Source organism: Protobothrops mucrosquamatus, unplaced genomic scaffold (genome assembly GCF_001527695.2).
Source record: "Protobothrops mucrosquamatus isolate PMUCROS unplaced genomic scaffold, P.Mucros_1.0 scaffold6, whole genome shotgun sequence".
NCBI lineage: Eukaryota > Metazoa > Chordata > Lepidosauria > Squamata > Viperidae > Protobothrops > Protobothrops mucrosquamatus.
The window spans coordinates 426,261-446,194 of NW_015386393.1; the positions used below are offsets into that span (position 1 = coordinate 426,261).

General features: G+C 35.0%; 1 protein-coding gene across 1 annotated transcript in view; it reads right to left on the bottom strand.

The window, feature by feature from the left end:
• Positions 1 to 314: 314 nt before the first annotated feature.
• XRCC4 (X-ray repair cross complementing 4) overlaps positions 315 to 19,934 on the bottom strand; it is a 95,146-nt gene continuing 75,526 nt past the window's right edge. Inside the window, exon 8 of the mRNA XM_015809949.1 lies at positions 315 to 853. Within this exon, the coding sequence (XP_015665435.1) occupies positions 748 to 853 (106 nt within the window). The 3' untranslated portion in view covers positions 315 to 747. The remainder of the gene's footprint in view (positions 854 to 19,934) is intronic.

Here is a 19,934-nt window from a genome sequence, read left to right on the forward strand (position 1 = left end):
AATACATCCAGGTATAAGACTGGGGACAAAATGGCATATTATGGTAATTACTGAATTGTTCAATTATTTATCTATAAGAATTCTTCAATTCAAAATGTAAAACAATGTACAACAGATTGCCTTATCTCTAAAATGTCAGAGAAACCCTTGCTTTTGATATTCCAAGAGTGCTGGTAGAAGTTGTGGGTCACTGCTTTTGTTCTCAAAACAAGGGTTGCTAGGGACCATTACTCAGAAGGAAATAGAGTAAAGGCCGAAAATAACTTTGAGCAGAAGACTTTATTTTAGACATTTAAAAGCGATGATCAAATAGAAAGAAAACATTTGTCTGACGGATAAGTCACTGTATCTATTCTCAATTTGGGAAATATATTTTTGTTACTCATAAAACCACTATAGAGATTTCAAGACACTTTTCTGCCATCTTTCTTCCCAGTTTTTATTGCTGCCATTTTGATGGTCTACTAATTGTCCTTCCTAATCCTGAGGATAGATTAACTTTTCTCATTCACATCAACTGGAGGCAGATAAACCTCTTGAAATCTGTAACACCTTGAATGGAAAGTGTTGACTGTCAGTGATTCATGGGTACAACCTTTATTAGCAAATGAAAAAGCAGTAGTTGAATATTATTTTACAGTACAAATAACTCCCTTCACTGCTACATGTAAAACAGTTTCTTTGGAAGGGATAATTGATTGCATTTTTAGCAACTTGTAGTGAAATTGTAGCTTTCTTCCAGAAAAGTCAGATATCATCAAACAGGTCTTCGGGGTCATCTGTGCTTTTCTCTTCCTCTGCCCTTTTCAAGGTCAGTTGCCTCTCTGTCGATTTTGATAGAGTGGGATGTAGTCTAAAGTTCAAGACATAGGAAATAAATTTATGTTTGTCACATTATAAAATTAATTAAAATTATAAAATTACATGCAGGCACAACACTGCAAAACATTATCTTGTAATATTCTGTATGGAATCTTGATTCAGATTTGGGAGAGAAAGAATATTTTTCAAAGATGCTTGTGGCTTGCTCCTCTGTGTTACGGCAAAAATAACATTTAAATTATAGAACTGGATAGTGTCACTTTTGCGTTTATTAAATTGTCTTAATTCCAAATATATATAAAATAACAATTCAAGCAATGAAGTAGATGGTAATATGGAGGGGTTTTAAACTTTCTCGTATGCAATTTATAATATTTTCAACTGTTTTGACAATACAGAATAAATCACATTTCAAGTTCCTGGGTTTTATATTCTGTATATCCAGTAAGTGGTTCTTTTCTTTTCTTTTTTTAAAAAAGGTACCCAGATGTTAAAAAAATTGTGTATCCCATCTTAGCAGATGGTAGCACCTAGTCATTCTTAGCTGATTTTAAAACAGCTAAACAAGATCAGACCTGGATAGACAACCAGAAAAGTGCTGCAGGATAAACAGGAAAGTTCCAAAAATCTTATAAAGTAGACATGGCAAAATAATTTCATGTTGCTGCCGAAGAAAGCTACATAGACATTTCCATGTGATCAACAGTAGTCAAACTCAACAGAAGAAGTCTTGGTCTTTGTAATTTAAGCATTATAAAAAACATTTGGAATGTTTGGAAATTCCTCTATGTTCAACTGATTTATGTTCAGCTTAATACATTAATCAAGGAGAATAGCTAGTGAGAAGTACTGAAATGTTCTGGGTCTACTTTCAACTTCTCTGAAAGTACATGAGTTTCTTGAAGAAATTCCTCCTGTTCTCTTACAATGTTTTTTTCTGTTTAAAAAAGACAACTGAACTAAATATGATGAAATAACATAGGAGAATAACTAGTGGCTTCCTACTTCTTTAATATAGTCCCCAATATTTTTAATTGATTATACTGATTGAAATTGCTGGGGCTGAAACTCAGCAAACTTAAAGAACTAGAGGTCACTACATCTGCATAACAAAATCCATTCCTATGGATGGATGCACATTCCTATGTGCAAAGATCACTACTCTCTTACAAATACAAGATAATCTACCCTCACCCTCATGTTTTTCAGTCACCCAACAATACTATATTTTATCTCTTTTTCCTTGGTTTTTCTTTTAACTACTTAAGTGGTTGTTTATCATGTATTACATCAGGCGCCAACATAATTTCTGAATTCAACCATATAATATACCTGAAAAGCTATCTCAGGCATTGTACAAAAATATTTGAAATCTTGCAAGATTTCAAAGAAGTTTATTTAGTTCAAGGCATACTAAAACATGATTTCCCAGATTAAAACTAGGGGTCAAAAGTAGCCTAAGACATCCATTCCCACAAGGTAGCCTGTCCCATCTTCTGCCATATCTCTCTCAGTATAGCACCACATTAATGCAGTTTTCCTCCTGTTGACACCATTCTCTTGTATTCCATTCATCATCACAGTGGATAGTGCCTGGTTCTAGTACCCCAATTCCTTACTAATCAGTCACATTACACTCATTCCCATGGCTGCTCTGATGTCACTACACAGCCACCAGTCTAACTATCCATAAGCCAACTATCAAATTTAACTCCTCTGAAACTTCTCTCCACAATTCCCCCAACCTCCACTCCCACTCAAGTCAAGTAAGGAGAAGGCTTCCGCTGGAACTCCTATTCCTGCTGGGGAGAGTATTCCCCTGCCTATCTCAAAAATGGCTGAAAACTGCAATTCTTTTCTCAGTTCTCAACTTCACTTTCTCCTCATATTGGGCTGATGTTAAATTTACTGCTGATTTAAAATTAATGGGGCCAAAATTAAACCATGCATAAATATATCTACCTTCCAATGTCAATATAATTCCAAATAAGGAAACATGTATGACTATGAATTTATACCCAAAGTACAAAAAATGAAAACAAAATTTAACTTTTTTTAACAGAAAGTAAGCTTTTTTAGGTATTAGGTTTTTTTTAGCTGAAATGAGCTACATAAACTGAAAATGCAAATGTATCTCAATAGACAAATCACTGAACCCACTAACCAACTTATGTGATATAATGCCTATCCTAATACTGACAGGAATGAGGCTATGTGTGACAGAACAAAGTTAAATATTGCAATTTTTAAAAAATTTTACAATGTTAAACCCAAGCTAAGAGATACAGGTAGTTTTCTAGTTTAAGAATGAGTTCCATTCCCAAGGTCTGCCCTTAAGTCAAGTTTGTATGTAAGTATTATTTTATAATATTGTATAAGTAGCATTGTGTATTTAACTTGAATCATTGTGTATTTAATACAAGTTCTGCTATAATACTTCATTCTTAACTAAGGGTCACCCTTAAACCAGGGCGTTCTTAAACCGGGAACTTCTCAGCCTGACATCTCAGCCTGAAGACGTTATGTGCCAGTTTCAATTACAATAATAATTTTGCCTTTATTAAGATTAATTTAAACTAATAGGGTTAAATTTGCCAAGGTTTTACATAAGATCTACGTTTGTGTACAATATTTGGTTTCCCCCCAATTTGACATATCCATCAATTACTGACACTTTTACTGGTCTTTTGTTTTGAAATCCCACTGTGAGATTTGAAAGGATACATATTGTAGCATGGTTCAAGTATTATGAAATATTTCCCTAAAAATTCTAAGAAATATCCTGGAAACTTTTTGGCATGGTTTTATTGATTTCTCAATTTTAGTGCTTTATTAGTTAATGGTGCATTGCATAAAAATGATGGAAATTGACACATGTTCTACTAAGAAAAGCTCTCTCTTATAAAATGAGTATTTGTATTCTGTTTTGGGTTTTCAGATGCTATGGAGTTTTGCTCTCCATCACTATGCAAAGCAATAATCTATATGTTTATTCATGGAGTGATAAAAATTCTTACCAACAGTCCCAGTGATTGAAGTATTCTCCAAATTCTTGGAATTTGATCATTATTTCCAGCCACCTGGAAATGTAGACACTATACTCACCAATACATAGACAGACAGAGAGACAGAGAGATAGAGATAGAGATGATAGAGATAGAGATAGATAGATAGATAGATAGATAGATAGATAGATAGATAGAGATAGATAGATAGATAGATAGATAGATAGATAGATAGATAGATAGATAGATAGATAGATAGATAGATAGATAGATAGATAACCTTTATTGTCATTTTATACTGTGGGCACAATGGCACACATTAAAAATGAAATTTAGTTGATTGCTCTCAAAATGTACACATACATAACATACATTTAAACATACTATATACAACATATGTATAGACCTACACCCTTACATATAAGTAACATATAAATATTAATCACTGTCCATCTTGAACACATAACGGAAGGAGGAAGCTTCAGAATTCACAAGGTTAATCCTGTATGGAACAAAACTGTGGCTGAATCTGGATCTTCTGCTTCAGATACCACAGAGTCTCCTCCCAGAAGGTAACAAGGAAAACAGGTCATGAAGAGGATGTGTAGTGTCCCAAACAATCTTACATCTGGAGGGCACTAAACCGGAAGGAGAGGAGGGGGGAGGATGGACTAAAACATTATTTGCATATTTGGGTGGAACTCCGGAAATGAAAAAGCCAAGTCAATTTCACACTATAACCTGCTCCAACTAAAATTTTCAATCATTTTCATTCAGTTATTATACCTATTTTCATATATACATATTCATGCATCTGATAAAGATAATTAGCATCACAGTTGACTGGAATTATTACATTTGGTCCTAAATTTGGCTGCTGTTTTGTAGAAAAACTCAGAAAGACAAATCTGGGATAAATTATCTCCACCTCACTCCATTCAAGCTGGTCTCTGTGCTACTAGTGAGATATTGATGTTCATCCAATATGAAGCTCTGGATAGTCATGTTTTGGACTTTACTCATCTCAGATTTAATAGTAACCCTAAGACACTCAGATTATCTAAATGCAGACTGCTTGGAAGCAACAAGTGAAGACTCTGAGCCTATTTGGAAACTTGAGGAAAGTGATATATACATTTTCTAATTAATGAAAAAGAACACATCCTCTATTACATTCTCAATTATGTTCTCTTCTAGTATGAGTCATTTCTAACAACCAATAAAAATAAAGAGACAGACAATTATACAAGATAATTAATTCCTTCTTCTATCTTATTGCCATTTGCTCCCAATGTGGCTCCTGCAGAGGAAGTATTCCAAGCAGTATTTATATTCTTGCTATGTACTGATTCCAGAAAGGTAAGGCAAGCTAATGAAATCTCACACCATATAGTTTGGCTGGGGAAAAAATGGAAAGTTCAATATCAAATATTTCTAGGAGGGAACCATCCCTAGCCTTAGGAATAGCTCATATTTTTGGGAGGGGATGGCAGTGGAGTAGGGAAAATCTATCAATACTGTAAAGTACAATGCATTAATTGGAATTTCACCCCAAAAAAACCCCCCAACCAACCAACCAAAACCTGAAGTTTGGCTCTACTCAAAAAGATGGATATGAGGCTTAGCTATCTGTCTATGGAGATTCTCAGTCATCCAGGTCATAGTTATCCCAAGGATGCTTTTTCACGAGGCAACTGGACTTTCTTGTTTTTCTTTGAAGACGTTTCGCTTCTCATCCAAGAAGCTTCTTCAGTGGAGCTGAAGAAGCTTCTTGGATGAGAAGCGAAACGACTTCAAAGAAAAACAAGAAAGTCCAGTTGCCTCGTGAAAAAGCATCTATCTGCTTCATGTGTCCAGGACATAATAGCAGGTTTTTAAGAAGATACCTGGTGATGCTGAAAACAAAGAGCCAGAGGAGAAGAGTTGCTCATTGATACTCTTTCCAAAGATTACGAGTAACTAAAGTATCACGGGTATCCACATCTGGCAGAAATGTTTGGTAAAACAAAAAAAGCATCTGCTTTACTCACAGCACCATTATACAGAAGGTGTCTGGAATTTCTATATAAACACTTTCTCTAGGTGCCAATTTAGCAAAGCATATGTGCAAATTCCAGACTGAAATTTAATAGTTTTCTACAGTCTGTGATTAAAATAATATTGGGATTAGATGTAGAAACCCTCACTCTTTTATGATATGTTTATATATAACTATTCAATAAACTAAACACTATCCAAATCAAACTTTTACTAATATGGTATCTACTTTTTATGTTTGCTGAACATAGATGATTAACCACACAAGTATATTATTTTTAATTACTCGGTGCCAATTAATTCAGCATTTACTTTATATAGCAACTATTAATTTTCTTGGGGAAACCCCTGCTTCATTTTAATTACCTTTTTTTTCTGTTGTTGCTTATCTACCAGCGCAACAGATATTATTGACTTTTCTTTCCCTCATGTGACTTACAATATGTATTGCAAAGCTCCTTTTGAGTGAAGAGGATTCTCTGGAGTAGGGTGAGTAAAGATACAGGAGAGAGAAAAGAGGAAATTTAAACATGCAAGCAATTACACTAAATTTAATCCATTATTATTTATGGTTCATTGCACAGTCAGCCAGACGTTCAGGCTAGATTTGGCATTTCTGTCCACCTAATGAGTATTATTATTTATTATCATCAAGCCTTTGACTCATTGTTAACTCCTGGTGACTGCAGGATTTTTGGCAAGATTTTTGGCAAGATTTTTGGAAGTGATTTGCCAAAAGTGATTGTCTCCTTCCTAGGGCAAAACATGACTGGGTGAAGGTCACCCAAATGACTTTGTGTCTAAGGCAGGACTAGAACGCATGGTCACTCAGTTTCTAGTCTAGTGCCTTAACCACTACACCAAACTTGCTCTCTAAATTTAAACTATCATTTAAAATTACAGACAAAATTTACAAGGTCAGAATTAGAGACGTTAATGAAACTGGTTAGCTTTTGCACCTTTGCACAATAGAAAAAAAGTGTCATGTATCAATATATCATTCTAAATATAATAGAAAATGAGGTTATGAGCTGTATATTTCCATGTTAGTTTCTTAAGGTAATAATAATGAATTGAGAGTCAATTTGGTGTACTGGTTAAGACACCAGGCATTTTAAATGATAGTTTAAATTTAAATTTCAGCAACACTAAAACTATTGTTGCTCTATTTTCTCTTAGCTGAGACTGTTTATTCTGTTGGATCAGATGAAAAACTGACCCAAGAAAGGAATGCATTGTTGCCTGTTTCCTTCTGATCAGTTAAATGTATTTTGCAGGCTGCTGTTTGGTTTGGATGAAAGAATGAGTCTTGCTAAGAAATAAAAGAATGTTAGAATTAGATGACCATAACCTGAGATTTGGTTGGCAGGTTTTTTATGGTACGATAAAATTAATATGGATTTTAAAAATCATTATGTATGTGACAATGGCATACTGAGAATATGAAAAAATACAAGCTCAGGTTGTTATTAACCTCAGCAAAGGAAGCATTTTAAAGAAGGGAAACATCAGTTAGAGATAAATATTTAACATATTAAGACTTTATTAATACAGCAGGATGGAGAAATTAAGATGAAGTCAAGAACAACTGACTACAGAAGGACATAGTTTTCAATGGTTTTCATATGAATAGCTAAAAGTAAGGTTTAATGTGGCTAAAAAGACAACTGGAATTAAAAACACAAAACAGAATTTGAAACTGAATTATGTGCAAATGATGAACATGTAATAGGAAAATCATACATTGTTGTTAAGGTTTATAACAAGAAGTGAAAGATTTTAGGTGAAAATGGGCTATTAATTTGGGGTATAACATAGAGATGGACACTTGAGAGAGAATGTGGGTAACAGATATTAAATTTACACTGTGTCATAAAACATTATAAAATGATGTATTATTGCTACATGACACTGGAGAAATTATCAATACAAGGTATTTCAAACCAGTGTTGGAAATGTGAAAAGCACAAAGGGACATTTTATCATGCATGATAGATTTGTAAGAGGGCTAAGAAATTTTGGGCATATATTCACACAATAATGCAAAGAATGTTAAAGATTAATATAAAAAACAGAATTATTTTTATTAGGACTTATGAACAATGAATTAGAAAAGATGGTAAATTGATTTTGCACATGATAAAATGCAGCAAGATTATTGTATGCACAAAAACAAAAAAATAATGAAATTCCTGCAGTGGAGGAATAGATTTTGAAGATTCTCATTTTCTTTCTTTTTTTCCCCTTTCGATTTATCTTTTACTCTATGAAAATATGTTAAATAAATGAATAAAGAAAGAAAGAAAGAAAGAAAGAAAGAAAGAAAGAAAGAAAGAAAGAAAGAAAGAAAGTTAGTTTGCTCCCTAGGAGCTGCTGAGGCTAATTCATAAAAATTGCACAAACTTGTACAAGACTTCTCTATCAGTGTTTGAAAAAATTCTTAAGCAAGAATACTAGATGGATTTTTGATCTCATCATGCATAATTATATTTAGAACCTCCCTCGGACAGGCTCTGCTTAGCTTTATTGGAAAGCTAAGAGCGAGCGCCAGTTCTTAATCATTTAAGAATAAGTCATAACTTCATGAAATGCAAAAAGGCAGAGTTTATATACTTAGTCCTCAGTTGGTCATTTTCCTTTCCCCTGAAATATGAAAAGGAAAAATCTGCTCTGGTTGCCTTTCTCCCCTTCTAAAGTCTTCATCATTTTTCATTAGCTTCAGAAATAGTTGTTCAAGGCAAATGTTTAATGAGCATTAAACTAACATCTGCCAATAATTTATACACAAAGATTAACAAAGCTCCTTAAAATGTCAGGTGAGTTGTTTTTTCCCATCCGTGGGAAAGAGTAATTCACTTTGGAAAGAGTGGCTATCAAATTCTGTATTGGGTTAGTCTTGCAGACAGGAATGCTACAATCAATTCTTAATAAACTTGCAGGGAGTAAATTATTTAACTTGGGACCTAATTTCCTGTCTGCAAACAGAGGCAGATCTCACAGAAGAATGCTTTGTGAAATGCAGGTAGACTACTAATTTGCCCTTGTTGTATTTTATCATCTTGAAATAACTCAATCATGTTCTTCTGTGACCTTCTCAAGACTTTCTTGGTATAGAATTATGTTTTGGAAAAATAATGATTTTCTAACCCCGGATTTGATGATTCTTGAATGTTTTATTGAAGTTCCTACAACTCAACACAACTCGTGTGAACATAGTGCAACTACAGCCATACAGAAAACAGATAATACTACCAATGGAAGAGAACATGTGTAGCTGAGGGTTGAACTATGGAATCCTTGGTGCTCCCTGGGCTTTGTTGTTTTCTTGCACGTTTCATTACTAAATGAGGTAACATCATCATCACCATCTTTTGAAGAAAAAAAACCCCTACACACTGCAAATACAAACAGTCAAACATGCTACAGGCATGAAAGGACATCACATATCACAACTTCTGCTTCAATTCTTCTATCCCGCTTCTGCATCAAATATCACAATGTTTTTTTATACTTTCAGTTTCTGCTATATATGGGCTGCCCTGACAACTGCACCCATCAATAAATCTATAGCTATTAGGTACTGTATATTAACAGTTTATTTCTTCTCTCACTCCAAAATGTATAAAGTGGTTTTGTTTGACCATTGTCACTGAAAGCTTGTCTAAATTCTGGATACTGCAAAATAGTGAAAAATGCTAAGGTTGGGCGGGGAGGAGAAGTAGTTCTCAACCTACAACCAGATTTGGGAACAGAATTTCTGTTGCTAAGCAAGATTGGTTAAGTGAGTCATGCTCAATTTTACAACCATTTTTTTTGTCATGGTTATGTGAATCATTGCAGTTAAATGAAGTTGTTAAGCGAATCTTGCTTCCCCCATTGATTTTGTTTGTTGTAAACTAGCTCAGAAAGTCAAGAATGATGAACATATGACCCTGGGATGCTGCCATCATAAAAACATGTCAGTTGCCAAGTGCCCACATTTTGATCATAAGACTATGAGGATGTTGTGAGAATCATAAGTGTGAAACTGATTGTACATTACATTTTTCAGTGCCATTGTAACTTCAAACTGTCATTAAACAAATGAGTTTAAGTGGAGGACTACCTGTGCCACCAAATTTAAAGTTGATAACAGTATGAATAAACTTGATATAGAAGTATGTTATGACTGCAGTACAGAGTATATTGATGAGGAAGGCTTCTATTTTCCTTTTTTTTCAAAGTTTAATTGATTCATTTAATTATTGTTTTATGAAATGAATTTCTGTATTGCCCTACTAGCTAGGAAAAAAGGAAGAATGGGTAGATAATATTTGCCAAGCATTAACCTTTCACTTAAAGCTGAAGATATGTAGTTTTCTCTTCTGAAAAATAAATAACAATAATATGCTTATAACTTGCTAACACAAGGAAAGCTCTTGTCTGCAATCTTTCCTCAAGTAGAAGCACATTATTGTTTATGCTGTAAAACCTGGTTTCATTATGCATGCTGAATAATCCCAGGGGCCAAAACAATCTTCATTTTATACTTTCGAGTAACCGATTTATGTGGGTCCAGGGAGGACTTAATTAATAAGAAATTGCTGAAATAAACAGAACTTATTTGTTCAGTATTTTAAAATAGCTGTACTATATTTTTGTGTTATGAAATCAATGGCAGTTGGATAAATTCTGGAGTCATTTTTATTTCTTTTACATAGAGATTCTTTTACTTGCAAGATTCTGTTAATGTAGTTTTACGATAAAATAGAGTTAGCTAATTTGATGGTGTCTCCTGTCTAGTTTATCTAGGAAGGCTGATAATCAGTCTTGCAAATCTGAAAGTTCAAATCTTCCATCATCTCCTAAACAGTGTGAGAAACTAGGGAAAATCTCATCTGAGTTGCTTTCTCCACCCATTATGCAGCTGTAGGCTACGCCCTCTCTTACCTCATCATTCCTATTTCTTTGCACCAAGGAGTTTCTCATATACCATTACATATACAGGTATTTCTTAATGGTGCTAGCTTTTCCAGATCATTATGGTCATATGAAAGGACTCTCACACAGTCTTTATAATCATGTCATTAAATCGACAGAAACAAGGCACGTTTTAAGTAAAGAGGACTGAGGGGGTATATAAGAACAATTCTGCAGGTTTCAGTGCAGTTTATTTTACGCAACACATTAAAATATTAACACAGAGCAGGCATCAATCTTAAAGACTGAATCCAGCTTTATCACCAGGAAGTGACATATTGATAAATTAATAATTATAAAGACTCTTTATAATTCTTTACAGATATATTTATTTATTTATATCCTGTCTTTATTATTTTTATGAATAACTCAAGGCAGCAAATATCCAACACAGCTTCCTCCTCCTCTTTTCCCAGAACAACAACCACGTGAGGTAGGTTGGGCTGAGAATGATTGGCCTAAAGTCACCCAGCTGGCTTTCATGGCTAAGGCGGGACTAGGTAGGCAAACCCTTATATAGAAGATTTTTTGGCCACCTTGATTTGGCTGTAAGGCATCTATGAACATAGTTGAATCAAATTCCTGATTTGGGGATTGCTAAAGCTATAGGTAATCTGGAAATTTAAAAATCATCCTGGAAAAGCTATTTCCATAGTATTTCTGAGAAAATAATGTCAGTGTGTTGACTTCTATTCTAATGGGACTTTACCACTGTAATAATATGAAAGAGATCTAGATTCATCACTCAAATTTCTTTTGTTGCTGCTATTTCCTAATAAAATGTTATTTTATTAAAATTGATATAATATCTTTAATAGGTATGTTAATTTTGAGTGATCACAACTGTAGCTTTTATGAAGCTATTCGTTTTTTTACATTTTATTATTTGGAAAAGAAATTATTTGCAAGGCCATTATATAAAGTACTTTAATTTTATAGATATGCTTATATCTTACTATTCAATCAATCAATTTATCACATTAAAGAAAGAGCAGTAATAATCAGAGCAAAGGAGAGATGTGTACAAAATATAATGAGTTAGTCCATTATTTGAAGCACAGGCGAAGTTTCATAAAACTACTATCAATAGTATTGGCTGATGAAATTGTCCCTTCTCCTCTAAATAGCTAGTGGTAGCCAAAACAGTGACAAACAGAGTAATGTTTTGGGTAGACAAGTGAATTAATGAACTCAATTGAGAAGAGGTTGCCAGCAGACAGCAAAGGCTAAATGTAGTCTTCTCTAGATAGAGGGCTAGAGACAGCTGTATTGTTAAATCTTTAATGCCAACCTTATGTAGGATTTAGAGCTAGGCAAATCTTCTGACTGAAGGCTATGCATGCCCCACATTTACATTACTTTCATTCCATAGATATAAAAACAAGCATGTATGTAAGTATGTATGTATGTATGTATTTATTTATTTAGTATTGTATACTACTGAACCTGTTCATATTCTGAGTAACTTATAATACTGCCATGCAAGTTAGTAAGATCCAAAGAATAAACTGAAATATCATGGGAAGGAGAGCAATGCAATAAAACTAATGTGAAAAAACAGATAAAAAACAACAAAACGAATGAAAAAAATTGTTCAGCAGCAATAATACAGCCCAACACCCAGTTTTACTAAAACAAACTCAATCAACAAAACTTTTTACCATAAATTGCAATGTAATTAAATGACAAATATGAGTCCTTTCTGTTAATTTGATGCAAACTAAGCAAATGAATACAACAGTCAGTGGGAAACACTATTGAATTGTATATTTTCATACGATGACATATGTCAGGCATGTCAAACTTGTGACGTCATGTGACGTCGCATGATGTATCGCAACTTTTTCCCCATTGCCGGCAATGGGGTGGGTGCGGTTTTGGTGTGACGCATCCGGCCCACGGGCCGGCAGTTTGACATGCCTGACATATGTGATCCTTGAGAGACAGACAGACAGACAGACAGACAGACAGACAGACAGACAGCGCAACACATTTAACTCCTGGAGTAGAAAGTTGGGAGGGCAGAGCACCAAGGCTATTATATTATCTTACTGGGGGGAGGGGAAGGGGACTGGGTTGAGCCTGTGATTAACTATATTCCATCAAGTTGCTTTTGACTGCTAGTTTTCATAGAGATAAATTTTCTCTATGACAATCTGTTCTTATCCTGGTCTTTCAGGTCTTCCAATAGGGACATGTATATTGCCTTCATTTTTCCAATAGTGCATTCATTGCCACTCTGAGTCATCCAGTTGTTGGCCATCTTTTGGTTTTGTTTTCCTTTTTTCTATCTTTCCCAACATTACAGCCTTTTCCAGAAAGCTGAGTCTTCGCATAATGTGTCCAAAGTAGAAGTGTGAGTTCTTAGTATGAACTGAATATTTTGCAAACAGCTGACAAAATATCTTGATCTGAACTGGTTTGCCTTAAACTGGCTTAGGGTTAAATTGGTATCAGTGCAGCACAGGACAGGGCACGATTTAAGGGCGCAGTGTGGATATTGTGCAGGCAAAAGAGTGTAAATCATCCTAAAAGACTGGTTTTAGTTTATTTTCAAAGAAATGGCACTTTCAAAGGAAGCACTAACATGGGAGAAATATTCTTACTGTAATTGATTCCATTTTACCTCTCTTTAGCTTACATAAACACAAATAAAAGAATATGTGTCAAACTAAGTTGTCATACTTTTCATCTGAATTACCAAATTTCTCTCCAGTTTCCATTACCACCACCACTACTACTACCAAGTTGTTCATGAAAGAATTACTATGGTCTAAAATTGAAGACAAAAATTCATCAAAGCGAATAAAAAACATATTAAGAGAGAGTTTCAATATGCCTTTGAACACAGAAGTGGCAAGCAGGTGTCTCTAATAACATATGATGTAAAGATCAATTTGAATACCAAAGAATATATACTGCTCAAAAAAATAAAGGGAACATTTTACCATGGAACTGAAGGGGTTTGCGTTCCCTTTATTTTTTTGAGCAGTATATTTAAATACTTTCAAAATTGCTGCAATTTGGTTGATATAAGGGGACACAGCATAGAAATATAATGAGCCCCTATGACCTTGCTTTCTTTTCTTCTCTGCAACTAAAAACACTCACAAATTATCTTAAATGAGCAGGCTACTATGAGGCAGGAGTGAAAAATGTCCCATTAATTGTTTTCAATGCGCAAAGAATGAAGTAAGTGTTCTATAAACACTTAGTTTATTCTTTGCACATTGAAAACAATCTATTTAAAAATGACATCAGCACACTTTAGTAAATAATTGCACATAAACCTTTTTTAGTTTAGATATAAGGAAAGAAAGCACAAGGCAGGGACATCTGTAAACTTGCCAGCTGCTTAGAAGGAATAATTCTTGTGCCGATGAAGAAATCATTTTCTGTTCTAGCCTTAACAGAAATACAAAAGGAAATATCCAGAATGGCCATTTTTATAATGCCTGCAGAAAAAAAGAGGAATATTTGCATAACATTTTTATCCTGCATCATAATGACGATGGTGATGATATGATTACATTTAAATAGAAAGGCAATACATCTCATGGGAGCATATGCTGAAACCAGATTAACTATGTGCTAGATTCCAACTAGGATTTTCTTCAAACATAAAACTGTCCTTTGTGAAATAGGACTTTTGATACCTGAGATAAACCCTGCGCCAATAGACTTATCTATCTTTGATATTTCTATACCACCACAGTTACTCATCAGTAGATGTCACAAATCAATAAAAACGATACAAACCATAATCATAATAGCAATAGCACTTAGATTTATATACCACTTCATAGTGCTTTACAGCCCTCTCTAAGTGGTTTACAGAGCCACCATTTTGCTCCAAGCAATCTGGGTCCTTACTTTACCAACCTCAGAAAGATGGAAGGCTGAGTCAACCTTGAGCCTGTGAGAATAGAACTGCCAAACTGCTGGCAGCCGGCACTCAGCAGAAGTAGCCTGCAGTTGTTGTTGTTGTTAGTTGCGAAGTCGTGTCCAACCCATCGCGACCCCATGGACAACTTTCCTCCAGGTCTTCCTGTCCTCTACCATCTTCTGGAGTCCATTTAAGCTCACGCCTACTGCTTCAGTGACTCCATCCAGCCATCTCATTCTGTCGTCCCCTTCTTCTATTGCCCTCAATCTTTCCCAGCATCAGGCTCTTCTCCAGTGAGTCCTTCCTTCTCATTAGGTGGCCAAAGTATTTGAGTTTCAACTTCAGGATCTGGCCTTCTAAGGAGCAGTCGGGGTTGATCTCTTCTAGGACTGACCAGTTTGAATGCCTTGCAGTCCAAGGGACTTGCAGGAGTTTTCTCCAGCACCATAGTTCAAAGGCCTCAATTCTTTGGCGTTCAGCCTTTCTTATGGTCCAACTTTCACAGCCATACATTGCAGGGAAAACCATGGCCTTGACTATACACACTTTTGTTGGCAGGGTGATGTCTCTGCTTTTTAGTATGCTATCTAGATTTACCATAGCTTTCCTCCCCAGGTACTGCATTCTAATCACTGTGCCACCATGGCTCATAATGCTCATAAAATTTCTACAGAATTAAAAATAGCGCACTTGCCAATCAGATAATGACATGCCCTACAAGGTAGATCAGACCAAGAAAGAGATGCTGAGTTGCCTAAAATTACTTCTATTAAGATTGCCTATTGTTACTGAATCATGAATATTCTTCTCCTTTGATTTTTGTGTGAATTTTGGTTGTGTTTGTCTTAGATACTTTTGCAATGTTTATGTGTTCATTGCCTTGGTAACAGGTCTTCCTTCTCTCTGTCAAGTTCATCTTCTTTATTCTTTACAGATGGGAAGTAAAGCCTATGTGTTAGTCATCAAATGCCTCTCAGAAAAGCCATTTCAACCATTTTGCAATATAGCCAGATCTGGGAGACAGCATAGTCCTAAGAGTGAGAGCAGCTTCTGGTCCCCACTTGCTTTACTTTCTTAGCTGAGGAAAATCAGAATATTCCTTTATAAGCAGAATGCAACATACAAATAAGTATTGTGAAAAAGATGCCCTTCAGGCCCATAAAAAGGGGTATCCTTGGAAACTACCAATCCAAGCTTTGACACATGGTTGCCATTATTGTGAGTGAATCTGATCCATAAATTCAACAGATGTCAATTGCACCTGTTCCTGGATTGGGAACCCCAACTCCTCTCTTGGCATTCAACATGCAGTCTATGCTCCCTATTCCTGCACTCTTCTGCTTCTCACTGTGGACAGCAAAGAGACTTCCACTTATTTCTGCCACTAGTCTTCTTTGCTGGAACAGGTCTCTGGAGGAAGCCAACAGGTTCTATAATATTCCACAAAAAATTGTAGAAAATTGCTTGCAGTCAAGGCAGCAACAGCAACAATGGTTCCCAAGTGGCCACAGTAACAAGTCCACACTCCCTTTTTTGTGATGATTGCATTAGCCTTCTTTCCTTTTCTTCTTAGCCCATCCTCTATTTTCCCAATGATTACGATGATGCAAGAAGTTACTACTTCCCACTTTTCCCTTATTGCATCATATTTATATTTTATTCACCACATCCTTCAATCTTTTCTCCAGTTGAAGTGTCCACTTTAATTTTTATCTCTAAAATTTATTCCCATGCTTACAAAGACATGAGACAGCTCTAGAAATTAAATAAAAATAAAATAAAAGCAAGTCTCTCTGCCTTAAAGAGCAAAAGAGTTAAAAAGAGAACATAAGAAAAAGACAAGATCTTTTTATACTTACAAAATATGTTTTGTCAGCATGTACCAATTTCTTTCCCATTTCTTTCCTGTACTATTTTTATTGATTTTTTTCTACCCCTTGCTGTTTTTTTAAGCAGATAAGCAAACAAGCATATATATTACCTTGCATATTCCAAGTTTAAAAGCTTTCAGCGCTAGGCCTGGAGAAAGGGTCTGCATGAGACTCTAGAGACCTGTTTGCAGTCAGGAGAAATAATTGTTCCAACTGACAGACTTCAGGCCTCACTGGCAATTCATGTCAGTACACATTTTAAAACATGAAAAATAGGCTGAGGTTTATTTGCTGAGTACTTGGCTGCTATGCTACTTCTGAAAAAGGCAAAGAGATAAGGAAGAACCCCAGAGATCTGATGACTTTCAAAGAGGACTTTATAAAAGTTTGAGAACGAAATATTTATAAATGAGGTTGTCAACTCTCTCAGACTGCAATCTAATATATTCAGCCATTACTAAAAGGATAATTCATTTCCCCAGTATAATAGTGACTAGCCAAGAAATGGCTCAACAATCAAACAGTATAATTGCATCATACAGAAATACAGCAGACATTAAGGAGGACTGACTTGCAGATGGAAATAGATGAATATTTCATTTTAGGCAATGCTTCCCTCCCAATATCTTATCTGTATGAATGTGGAATGCATGGTTTGGATTTTATTTTTGCACTCCAGTTAACTTTTTAAATTTTATATATGATTTTAAGGGATTCAAATTGTTTTAATATATTATTTGCATTTTAATTATCTGTAAATTACTTTAGTATATGTAACAATAGGAAATAGTATACAGCTAAATGTTTATGGAGATTCTCAGTTATCCACGTCATAGTTGTCCCAAAGCTGTTTTTTTTACAAGGCAACTGGACTTTCTTGGCTCATATGTGCAAGAAATCATAGTATTAATGCTTATATTATTTTATGCAATTTTTTTTACCATTAACAGTGCTGTATTTACTAAGAAAATATATTCTAGATCAGAGGTCCCCAATTTTTTGTGCACCAGGGACTGGTTCCATGGAGAGAGGCTCTTTCCGTGCACCGGAGGGTGTGTGGTTTTGTGAGCTGCCTGCATCCTGTGGATGGGGTTTTGCTTGTTTGTGCAGACTGGTTGCTGGCATGCTGCGGCCCGGTACCTGTCCATGGACCGGGGTTGGGGACCCCTGTTCTAGATGTTTAAATTTAAATTTATTAAATTTATTATCCTTCTCATTTTTTCCTATTACCTTCTCCTATTGGTATCTTATGATTATATCACATTTTTGTTTGTATGTACAGATAGCTTATGCACCGGAGACAAATTCCTTGTGTGTCCAATCATACTTGGCCAGTGAAGAATAATAAAGAAATTAAAATAATACAGATATAAAGAAATAATTATAATTCTGCAAAACTATATATTCTTATCTGAATAGGACCATGCAAAGCATGTTTCTTCCCAGAGATGTTAAGTATCCGAGCATGTGCAGCATCTGGAAACAGCCATGCAAGTCTCATCAACAACTAGAAACAGCTGCTTTGACAGCATGAAAAGAAGTGCTTTGCATGTGCTCCCATATGTTCTGAAGCACCTCTTTCAATGCTTCATATATCATTAAGTAATTTTAATAAGTCAAAAATGTAAAATAAATTTAATTAAAACTATGAGGAAATGCATTGAAATACTATTGAGTATCTTTGAATATATATGCAGAACAAATATTTCAGCTAACAAAACAGAACAAGTTGGATAGGACAATGTATTTTCGAGATTATAACAAGAAGAATTATTGATATCTTATTGAAATTCAGCTTTACTTTTAAAGATTTGCAAACGTTGTTCAACAGTACTACTGGAATTTTTCCTTTCTATATCTGAAGAAATGAAGTTTAAATAATTTAAGAGAGCTTATGAAATCAATGAGATAAATTTAAAGGTGGTGGGAACATCAACAAAAAAAGTCTAAAACTGAGGAAATGGTCAATGAAATTTTGTGAAAGAGTGTATTCCCCCTTTGGGATTTTCGGAATTCTTATACAACTTTGCCACTGAATGTTATCAAAGCTTCATGTGAGGTGTATTGACTAAAAGTGTGCAATATTCAAATCTGAAATGGGGAAGATATTTGGATTTGATATGAGTATGACTGCTGTACCTATCAACAGTTCCTTAAAGCTATGAATCTTTTCTTCGCCTAGTATGGGTTGAAGCCCAGAAAAGCACACATTTAAGTCAATGAGGTTCAGAAGGTGCAGTTGAGATAAGGAGGCAGTGAGAGAATGTTGCTGTCTCCTTAATGTACCTTAACCCCAAAATACATTTTCTTGGGCCCACAAAGGTACTGTAGGAGACCAGGAAAAAGCATGGTTTCTTTAAAAAGCCATAAACAGTTATAGCAAATGTTACCACGTCTAAGATAACTTTCTTGCTTAAGATTTGAACACTGCACAGCTCTACTACTGAAATATAAACGGATTTTGAGTGAATGCAGTTTGATTGTTGTTCCATTTATTTTATAAATGAAGTCATCCAACCTGCACTGTACCAGTACAGTATGAAGAAGTAATCATCTTTCACACAGTACAATCAGAGAAATAAAAAGGTTCATTTTGTGAGAACGTAATTTGGGCCAGCCCTGCTCTATATAAATCTCACAAACTTTGGCTCTACCTAACTGAATATTTAGATTTGGTGGGGATGTCCTCTTGAATATATCACATTTGCCAAGAATTCACTATAGTACTTGATAAATGTGTTCTTCTCCCTGTGTGTGTACACATACCTTAATAAGTATCAGGTGTTTGGTTAAATCTGATGTTGCATTTTCTGCTTCAACATTCATGCTTAGGTTGCTCCAAGATGTATTATACAGATTTTGAAATGATATACTGTTTTTAAGATTTATTTATTTATTTAACTTATATGATACCCATCTTACACAGAGGCGACTCTAGGCAGTTTAAAATCAATTAACACCAAAATTGATTTAAAGTTAACATAGATTGGAAGGAAAGGAGCACGATGCATATGGGCAGGAGGTAGGAGGGTGGGTCTTATCTTAGTTCATTAATCACTCCAGAATGACAGGTATCTATTGGGGCCCCAGACCAGTTGGCAGAACCAGATTTTTGGGCCCTTTCACAAGGCCAAAAGAGTGGATGCAGAGGGCAAAACTGAAGGCAATTTAATCTGTGGCATGGGAGCAAACTGCCACATTACTCTATTTTAACATCTGCAAAATAAATTAAGAGTTTGAAATGGGAATCTTGAACGAGCTGAAAACATGCCAATAATTTCAATTTCATGATTGAATAACAGAATACAATATCAAATATATCATAAACAAAATGTGGCTTTCTCTCTGGCACAT